Consider the following 9,881-nt stretch of genomic DNA (forward strand, 5'->3'; position numbering starts at 1 on the left):
ATGGAATGGCAAGACAGACTGCAGTTTTTGATAATAAATTATTTTACACTATTTGATTTTCAAATTGTGTACATATGTCCATTTGATAAAAATTAAAAGGAACTAAAACAAAGGACAAAAACACAGACATTGTAAGGACAGGTCCAAAGAGATTCTGATACATTGGATCTGAGGTGGGAGCCAGGATTCTTCATTTTCAAGATAGGTAGGTGATTTGGGTCCAGGTAATCTGCTGGTAGCTAGAAAACTTCGAGAAATACTACTATATCCAATGTTAAAATCATTTAGCAATGAATGTTGGTATAATCTCCTGCTGTGTTCCTTTTGGAATGGCAAGTTTCAGTTGCTAAAGAATGCAATGACATGCTCAAGGCAATGTATTCAATCAGGCCAAGAACTGGGCCAAGAATTGAGGCCTTCTGACTTGATAATTAATGTATTGATTTTTTAAGCTTCTATTTTATGTTGTGGGTACCAAAATGAGTAAGATGAATTCTTTGCTTTGAAAAGGGCAAGTCTAGTGGGGTAATTCTAATGCCTGAAAAATATATTAATATAGATTTTACAAAGCATTTTTCTACATTTCATGTCAGGATTAATAAAACTATAACGTGAGAAGAGGGACCTTCTCCGCAGTTCAGTAGGGAACATAACAGGGATTCAACTCATCAGGGAACCCAGGGAAATCAAAGGCGCTTTGTTACCTTGAGGATTCCAGCCCATCAGGAGCAGTGGGCCCTTAGGAGGGTGCAGGGCCCATGAGACATGGCATTATGCAAGAGAGAATGGCACCCACCTCTCAGCTGTCTGGACTTATTCCGTGGCACAGGTGAGAACTCCCTCACCATCCTCCAAACTTCTGACAGGGTCCTGGTCCTGCTGATACAGGGGAGAGGTAGGAGCCAGCCCAACACAGCTCACACACTCAGTATCTCATCAGATATTGCCAGCCCTGGAAAGCAAGTTTTATCCCCATTTCACGGATGACAAGACTGTCCCTTACAGCAATGGATCCATAATAAATGCCTGGTTGATTCCTCCAGCTTCAAGTCCCACAGGTAATGTGAGTTTTACACATAATTTCACATCCTGACAACAGGAATTTGAAGTGTCTCCACTTTCTTCATAAACTCACTGAACAGTTATTTCGATTGCTTGGTATGTATTTTCCTATATTTAAAAATATTTTATTATTTATTTTATGACAAAAGTAGTATGTTTTTGGGGTATGGGAAATGAACAGATGAGAGAAAGCATAATCTCCTGTCACCACACGGAGAAAATCATTATTTCTCTTTTGATCTACTCAGTTTCATAGTTTTCCCTGTGCATGGATGTATTATGTAACTTTTTTTTTCAAAAATGGGCTGATGCTGTATATGCGGTTCTGCAAACTGCTTTTTTATTATTATTTTACAAAGTACCATGGACATCTCTTCCATGCACATGGGTGGAAATCCCCTACTGAAACAGAGTGCTGTAGTTGGATCAAAAGGCTGCTGGCAACAAGAGTGACACCTAACGCAAACTATCAGCTTAAAGTTAAAGCACATGGCCTGGCAAATAGTTGCCATGGAAAGCAGGGTCGGCAATATTCTCATCAGAGAAATCAGAATTGAAGGCCGAGGGCGTTAAACATATGGAACATCTTCTAAGTCCTTCTGGCCCCTACCTCCGCCCTTCACTCCCCTGACACCCCGTTGGCCCTTCGGGGTGAATGGATCCTGCACATCTCTTCGCATCCAATGAAAACCACCCATTTTCTGTTTTTTCCTAAGCTCTTCCTGAGCCCCTGACACATTTCCACATTCTCTCATCTCCTCACTGCCCACATGCCTTTCCTGTAAGTCCTCCTGATAGTCCTTGGGGGAATCGTCTGTCCCCCTGTCTGTTTTTCATTTTGCTTTCCAAGGCACATAATCTTCAGCCTGGCCCTTCTTGGCAGCCCGCAGCTCACTCCCTGGCTTTGCCTGGGGTTCTGACTTGCCCTCACCGCGTGCTTTTCCCTCTTCTTCAGACATGCCCTGCTTTTCTTGCTTCCCCGCATCATCTGGCTGTCCCTGGTCCTGGAGCTGTCCCTCATGTTCTGGCTTCCCCTCCACTTCAGGCTTTTCTTCCTCATCTGACTTTCCTTCATCTTCTGTATCTACTTCATCTTCTGGCTTTCCCTTGCTTTCCTGCTTTCCTTCATTTTCATTGTAGAGTTTTTCCATGTTGAGATGTCCCCTCCTTTGCTTGTCCTAGGAGACAAAAAGGAGACAAAGAATACAGAACTTAGGTGATTAAATATAGGTCCTGACACCTGATAGTATCTGCCTTTATGATTTAGGGTTTGCCTCACTGTGTCCCAACTTCCAGGTACACTCCCATTTATACAGTTTTTTCCTTTCCTTCCCACTTCATAAATGTTTGCATGAGCCAACCTTGCAAAAATTTCTATCTTCCTTTACATTTCAGTGGGGTGTGCTGAGAAGTGTGTAAGAGCAGATTTGTCCCTTAACTTTGCTCTGGCCTTGGCTATATCCATACAATTCTAACTGGGTAGTCCCAACTTACACTGACCTGCAAGAATTCTGGCTAGTTTCAGACACAACAGAACAATGACCAGTTCTCAGATTTCAGGGCTACTCTAATATCCTTAAGGGGCTTCACAGATACCACATCTCCATCTCTCACTTCCTTTTCTCTCTCTTTTATCCTCACCAGCCATAAAGCACCATGTTCCCTTAAGGTCCTGACAGAGGCCATGTATTCTGATACTGCAATAGGAAGGCTTGGAGGAGGGGTGGCAGATAGTGTCCTCCCCAACTTCTGCTCAGGTTTAAGTCACTCCTACTCCCAGGCGTCCTGGGGAAGTTGTGCTTTCCTACTGACCTGCACTGAGCCTGCAGGTCTTTCCTCTTCTTGCCTGGGTTGGTGCTTGCAACCACAAACCTGAAGACCTGTAAAGAGACAGAAGACAGATGGTGAATGAGGGACTGAGAAGTGAATGACTGGCAACAAGGACACTGAGTCTGTATTCTAGTTGTCAAAACTTTCCAAACTCCTGACCCCCCTTGCACTTTCCCTTGCATCTCTGATCCCCTCTGCAGTCCCTCCTTAACAGCTTCCATTTTTCTATCACGGGGCAATGGCAGAGAAAGATTATTTCTAAAGTGTTTCTGTTTCTGAATCCTCCTCCCAAATTTCTATCTCACTTTTTCTTGTACTAAAATGAGTTAAGTTCAGAAAAGTGATGCTCAGAAGGCAGATCTTGCTGTGCTCAGGTCTCTGCCTTCCAAACTCCCTACCCCAGGGTGCCCAGATAGTAAAAAAGCCCATCACTTCTCTAAAAAAGGTGATGGTAGAGTCAGGGGGCAGGGCAGAAATGTCCCAAACATTCCTGCCACCCTCTTCCTCTCCACATACATATTTTTCTGCAATGCAAGAGACAAATCATTTCCAAACTCAGTAAAATTTTTGGTCCATGTTGCCTCCTCTCAACCCTCCATAGTTCAGCTACCACTCCTCCGTAGTAGGGAGCTGGTCTCCAGACTGAACCTCAGTCCGACTCCTCTGCAGCACCTCCCGATCGCTACCCCCCCCCCCCCCCCCCCCCCGGCCCCGGCCCCCCGCAGCCCACCATTTCCGGCTCTAAAATGGACGGAAGGTGGAGAAGAGGTACAGAGGGCACAGGCCTGGCTCTTTTAAGGGATCCGCCACCCCATCCCAGGATCTCAGGCTGTGCCCTCCTCCAGCCGCTCTGCAGGGATCAGGCTATTTCCTGGCCATCCTCCTCCCCCGCACTCTCTCTCCATCAGACGTAGCCCGATAGCCTGCCTCCTCGGAGATCCTAATTGGTACCCATTCTCAACCATTGGCCCCTCTCCATGTCCTCCCACCAAGCTCTCCATTTCTTGCACCAAACTATAGCCATCGCGGGAGGGGCAGAGAGAATTCAGTCCTGGATCCGTTCTAGTCTTTGCCCTCTGCAACCCCCACCCACCTCAGGGGTCCCCAGGCGGCGGTGGATTTGTAGCCTTCCCAGGAAGATGCCTCATTTTCTTCACATTTCTTTCTGCTATAAGCCTGAACTTATCCAGAGAAATAAGAGGTGGTACCCACACCTCTCCCCCAACACTCAGTTTTCTGCGCCAAAATGAGTGGGGGTGGGAGGGGGTGGCATCTGGAAAGCAGACCGGATCCTCTGTAGCCTCTGTCTGTTACCACCCCATCCCAGGGTTGCCCCCCACCTCCCTGCCTACTCCACCTTGTACCGACCTGCAGGGCTATAGGGCAATTGTCCCCTCTGTCCCTCAGCCTGAAATCTATCTTCTTCCACAGAAATAGGGAGCTGGTACTTGGAGGAGAGGGATTTCTGCACACGTCGGCTCCTGATCACGTGAGGGAAACGTCACCAGTGGGCTCGGGTCCCTAGTTCCCCTCCCACCGGGAGAAAGTGCGTCAGGAGCCAGCTCACTTCTTCCTTTCAGTAGTCCCCTTCTGCCTCGCGTCCCTTCCCTCTCCTCCCCTCACCGCTGGAGGCCCTGTCACTCATTTTGGTCTTTGCTAATCCCAGAGGTCAACAGTGGCCCCTTCTCCCTGTCTTATGCGTTCTGTTTTATCAGGGAAGGGCGGCATCTTCTCCTGGCCATTGGTACATCTCTGAGGATTTTTTTCTTTTTCTTTGATCTCAGAGCACCTAACCCTTGAATCTACTTCTCCATTCAGCCACTGATGCTCATTTCTCCTGATCTCTGGACCTTCACATAATAGATACAGGGTGAATTGTCAGGTATGAAAGCAAGTAGTTGAAATAGAGATTTTATATTTTTCCTAAATATTATTTTTTAGTTTTATTACATTACTTCTTTCAGCATGGTCTATTCTTATAAGCAAAAAATTAAATAAAGTTATTTTCATTTGTGGGGAAAAATGTGTTTAAGATAGAGGGAAAAACCAACAAGATTCCAAAATTCTGAGATCAATTTACGTTCATGACATTATTTTTTACTAAATAGAAAATTCAATTAGCTACATACAAAATATTTTAAATTTTTTTCATAAAAAGCTGGTTCTGTTGTGTTCTACTAAAAATACATGTATTTAAGGTTCCCAAACAATTGCTGAGTGCTAGGTAGACTTGCTGGAATCTGGTGGCTAACATAGTATCAGTCTTGAAATTTTGGCCTGTAGCTATTTTCATTCATAGGTTTAGCTGTAGCAAAGGCAGCTGAGGATCTGAGAGATGCAGATATAGTCTGATCTTCCCTACCTGTCAAGAGGAAAGGAACATGCTGTTTCCTAACCCCTTTTCACCTTCCAGAGCCTCTCGTCCTTGCATTCAGGCACCTGACTGTTGCTCACTCCAAAAATATACATGGAGAGGTGACCAAAGTGGTGACCTGAGTAAATGCCTTTTGCTCCTTCCTCCCTGCTCCAAATTTCCACAGATGTAACTTAACCCCAGAAGAGACGGGAATGCTGTTCTAACAACTAGAAAACAAAGGAAATCCCTTCTAGACCCCTACAGCAGAGAGTTTCCATAGACCCTGGAGAAGTGATTGCTGGTGGGGAGAGCCTCCAGTCTTGCCTTCTCTCTGCCCTATTCATATGGCCAGATGGAAGCTTCCTTGGCTCTGCCTACCTACCAGCTGACTTAGGATGTTCAGCCTGCTGAGTCTAAACTCCAGTATCTTCACCCCCACGGCACCTAGAAGGAGTCTAGCCATGCTGCAGGGTTGCTGCCTGCCAGTCCAGACCCACTCTGGCACCCTGTCAGCCACATCAGGCCAATGTCTAAGGAAGTGACATGCTGACCATACTGATTGACATAAACCAGGTTTTCTCAACTGACTATATATACCTATATGTTTAGTTATATTTGACATTCAATATTATTCTACTTCAGCTCTTCAGGTGTATAGCACATTGGTCAGGCATCTACACAGTCTATGATGTGATCCCCCTGATAAGTCAAGTGCCCACCTGGCACCTTACATGATCTTAACATTGTTGATTATATTCCCCATACTGTATTAACTATCAATTTGTATTTCTTAATGTCTTCATTTTTTTCACCCTGCCGCCAACCTCATTCTCATCTATCACTGATAGATCTAGTACCTATCTGGCACCATACCTAGTTATTAAAATATTATTGACTATATTCCTTATGCTATACCCTACATCCCCATGACTACTGTATAACAACAAATTTGTACTTCTTAATCCCTTTCCCTTTCACCCATCCTTAACCCCCCTCCCATCTTAAAAAAAACCCCTCTAAGAGTCCTTGTAATACTGTTTTGGTGGTGATGAACTCCTTCAGCTTTTTCTGGTCTCAGAAGCTCCTTATCTGTCCTTTAATTCTAAATGACAGTCTTGCTGGGTAGAGCAATCTTGGTTGTATGTTGTTGCTTTTCATCACTTGGAATATTTCCTGCCACTCCCTTCTTGTCTGCAAAGTTTCTGTTGAGAAATCAGCTGACAGTCTTATGGGGGCTACTTGTAGGTAACTAACTGCTTTTCTTTTCTTTTTCAGGTTTTTTTCTTTTACTAGCTTATAATTTTGGTAAGTTTTTTTCTTATTGCACAAAGAAAACACATTCATTTTTAGAACATTTAGCAACTACATAAAAGCCAAAAGAAGAAAATATGCATTCCTTATAATTTTACCACTCAGGCATAAGAAAGTTGACATATTAGTTTTGTTTTTGTAGATACACATACTTTCACCCTCAAAAATGGATTGTACATGTTAGTATATGATCTGTGTTTGTCCACAAATATTTAATCATGGCCGTTTTTCCATGCCATTAAATGTTTTTCTGCATTTTTTTTTCAGTGGATGTATACTTAACAATCAGTATTTCTATTGCTGCTTTTAAGATTTTCTCTTTGTATTTAACCTTTGGCATTTTAATTATGATGTGTCTTGGTGTTGGCCTCTTTAGGTTTATCTTGTTTAGGACTCTCTGTACTTCCTGGGCTTGTATGTCCATTTCCTTCACCAGGTTAGGGAAGTTTTCTGTCATTATTTCTTCAAATAGGTTTTCAATTTCCTGCCCTCTCTCTTCTCCTTCTGGTACCCCTATAATACGAATGTTGATATGCTTGATATTGTCCGGAGGCCTCTTAAACTCTCCTCAAATTTTTGGATTCTTTTTTCTTTGTGCTATTCTGGTTGGGTATTTTCTGCTACCTTACCTTCTACATTGCTGGTTGGATCCTCAGCCTCATCTAATCTGCTGTTGATTCCCTGTAACATACTCTTTGTTTCCATTATTATATCTTTTATTTCTGACTGGTTCTTTTTTATGGTTTCCATCTCCGTTTTTATGCTTCCTATATCTCTGTTGAAGTTGTCTCTGAAATCATCAAGCATTCTTATAACCAGTGTTTGGAACTCTGTGTCTGATAGATTGCTTATCTCTGTTTTGCTTAGTTCTTTTTCTGGAGCTTTGTTCTGTTATTTTATTTGGGCCATGTTTCTTTGTCTCTCCATTTTCGCTGCCGCCCTGTATTTGTTTCTATGTATTAGGTAGGGCTGCTATGTCTTCTGGTCTTAGTAGAGTGGCCTTATGTAGTAGGTGTGCTGTGGAGTTCAGTGGCACAGTCTTTTTGGTCACCTGATCCATGCGCTCCAGATGTGTCCTTTGTGTGGGTTGTGTATGCCCTCCTCCTGTAGTTGAGCCTTGGTTGATAATTGCACATCAATGGGAGGGACTGACCCTTGGTCTCACTTGTTGTGAGGACTGGCCTTGACTACATTGGAAGAGTTGTGCAGGGGCTGATCCTACAGAGCAGGATCTGCATCAGCAGGACTCTAGTGCCTGCCCAATCCGCCTGTTGGGTGTGTCGTACTTGGAGGCAGCTGGGTGATGCTCTAGCTCATTTTGAAGCTGGCCTATTTATCGCCAGCCCCAGGACCACCTTGGAGGCAACCCGCTGTAGATCAAGTCCAGCCAAAGCCCATGCCCCACCCAGTGGGAGCCAGAAAGAAATCCGCAGATGGCTGCTCCCTCCTGTGCTGTGCTTGGAAGCACCTTGAAAGGCCAAGTGGTGAACCAAGGCCGGCTGCCATTAGTGCCGGCTTAGGGCTGCTCAGCCAGAGGCACAGGACATGCTCAAGCCCGATGCTGCTTGTCTGGGTTCCGTGAACCTTTAGAGTCTAGGAAAGTCTGCAGCTTGAGCCAAGGCAGGTGGTCTGCATGAAAAAGCCACTGGAAGAGGCCTGGGTGTGCCCAAAAGTTGGGTAGGGCCAGGGATCAAACTGCCAGTGCTAGGAGAACTAATGGTGAAGACTCAGAAATGGTGGCCACCTGTGTTTGCACGCTGAGAAGAGGGAGGGCTCAACAAAGAAGCAATAGCCTCTGCCAGCTACCCTGTCCAGGAGAAAGCCACCTCTCCAGCCCCCATGTACCAAGCCAGATGACTCAATTCCCCACCATTTGTCCCTGGCACTTCTCCAGCTGCTGCCCCAGCACTGGAGCTCAGAGCGGGTGATTCCGTTGGTGGGTAAGTCCGCATGCAGTCCCTTTAAGAGTACTTGGGAGTGCAGCTGCACTCAGTCTCACTCAGTCACAATCTCCACTGGTTTTCACAACCAAAAATTATGGGAACTTCTCTCCCTGGAACCCTGGACTGGGATCTCTCACCCCTTTAGGGGATGGGGGGACTATCCTTTAGTGGGCCGGGGGTAGCCTAAATAGCCCTCCCGATCTTTAATAGTCACACGTGGGTGTGGGACCAGCGCTTTCCATGTCTCTGACCTTCCTACCAGTCTGGAGGTGGCTTCTTCTGCAAGTTCTTAGTTGAAAGGCTTCAGTTCAGCTTGATTTTAGGTGATTATCATTAATAGTTGTTTGTAGATTAGTTGTAATTTTGATGTGGTTTTGAGAGAAGGCAAACAAAACATTTACTTACTGCACCGTCTTGGTTGTCTCTTGTACCACTTCTTTATCCAATCATCTATTGATGGACACTTCAGTTGCTTCCATATCTTGGTTATTGTAAATAATGCTGCAGTGAACATAGGGATGCATATATCTTTTCTAATTAGTGTTTTGAATTTATTTGGATAAATACCCAGGAGTGGAATTACTGAGTCATAAGGTAGTTCTCTTTTTAATTTTTTGAGGAACCTCCACACTGTTTTCCATAGTGGCTGCACCAATTAGCAATCCTACCAACAGTGCACAAGTGTTCCCTTTTCTCTACATCCTCGCCAACACTTGTTTATTGATTTTTCAAGGATGGCCTTTTGACAGGTGTGAGGTGATAGCTCATTGTGGTTTTAATTTGCATTTCTCTGATGATTAGTGACATTGAGCATCTTTTCATATGTCTATTGTCCATCTGTATGTCCTCTTTGGAGAAATATCTATTCAGGTCCTTTGCCCATTTTTTAATTGGATTGTTTAGGGGTTTTTTGGTGTTAAGTTGTAGGAATTACCTAACTTGGATATTTAATATAAACGGAATCATATAATACGTGACTTTTTGTGTCTGGCTTCTTTCACTTATGTATTCAAGGCTCATATACATTGTAGCATGTACAATATTTCATTCCATTTTATGACTGAATAATATTTCATTGTCTGTCTATATCATGTTTTATCTATCCATTCAAACATGGATGGATATTTAGGTTGTTTCTACCTTTTGACTATTGTAAATAGTGCTGCCTTAAATATTTATGTATAAGTTTTTGTGTGGGTGTGTGTTTTTATTTTTCTTGTGTATATACCTAGGAGTGAAATTGATGGGTCGTATGGTAATTCTATGTTTAACTTTCTGAGGAATTGTCAAACTCTGTTTCACAGTGGTTGCAACATTTAGCATTCATGCAAGCAATTTATGAGGGTTCCAATTTTTCCACATTCTCAAAAACAAGTCTT

General features: G+C 43.9%; 1 protein-coding gene across 1 annotated transcript; it reads right to left on the minus strand.

Moving 5' to 3' along the window:
- Positions 1-1,380: 1,380 nt before the first annotated feature.
- On the minus strand, positions 1,381-4,411 carry LOC109439299 (transcription elongation factor A protein-like 5). The gene is given in 3 exon segments (XM_019719562.2): positions 1,381-2,240; positions 2,875-2,942; positions 4,261-4,411. A coding segment is annotated over 1 exon segment (582 nt). The 5' UTR covers positions 2,214-2,240; positions 2,875-2,942; positions 4,261-4,411; the 3' UTR covers positions 1,381-1,631.
- Between the last annotated feature and the right edge of the window lie 5,470 nt (positions 4,412-9,881).

The sequence above is a fragment of the Rhinolophus sinicus genome, chromosome X (genome assembly GCF_036562045.2).
Source record: "Rhinolophus sinicus isolate RSC01 chromosome X, ASM3656204v1, whole genome shotgun sequence".
Taxonomy (NCBI): Eukaryota; Metazoa; Chordata; class Mammalia; order Chiroptera; family Rhinolophidae; genus Rhinolophus; species Rhinolophus sinicus.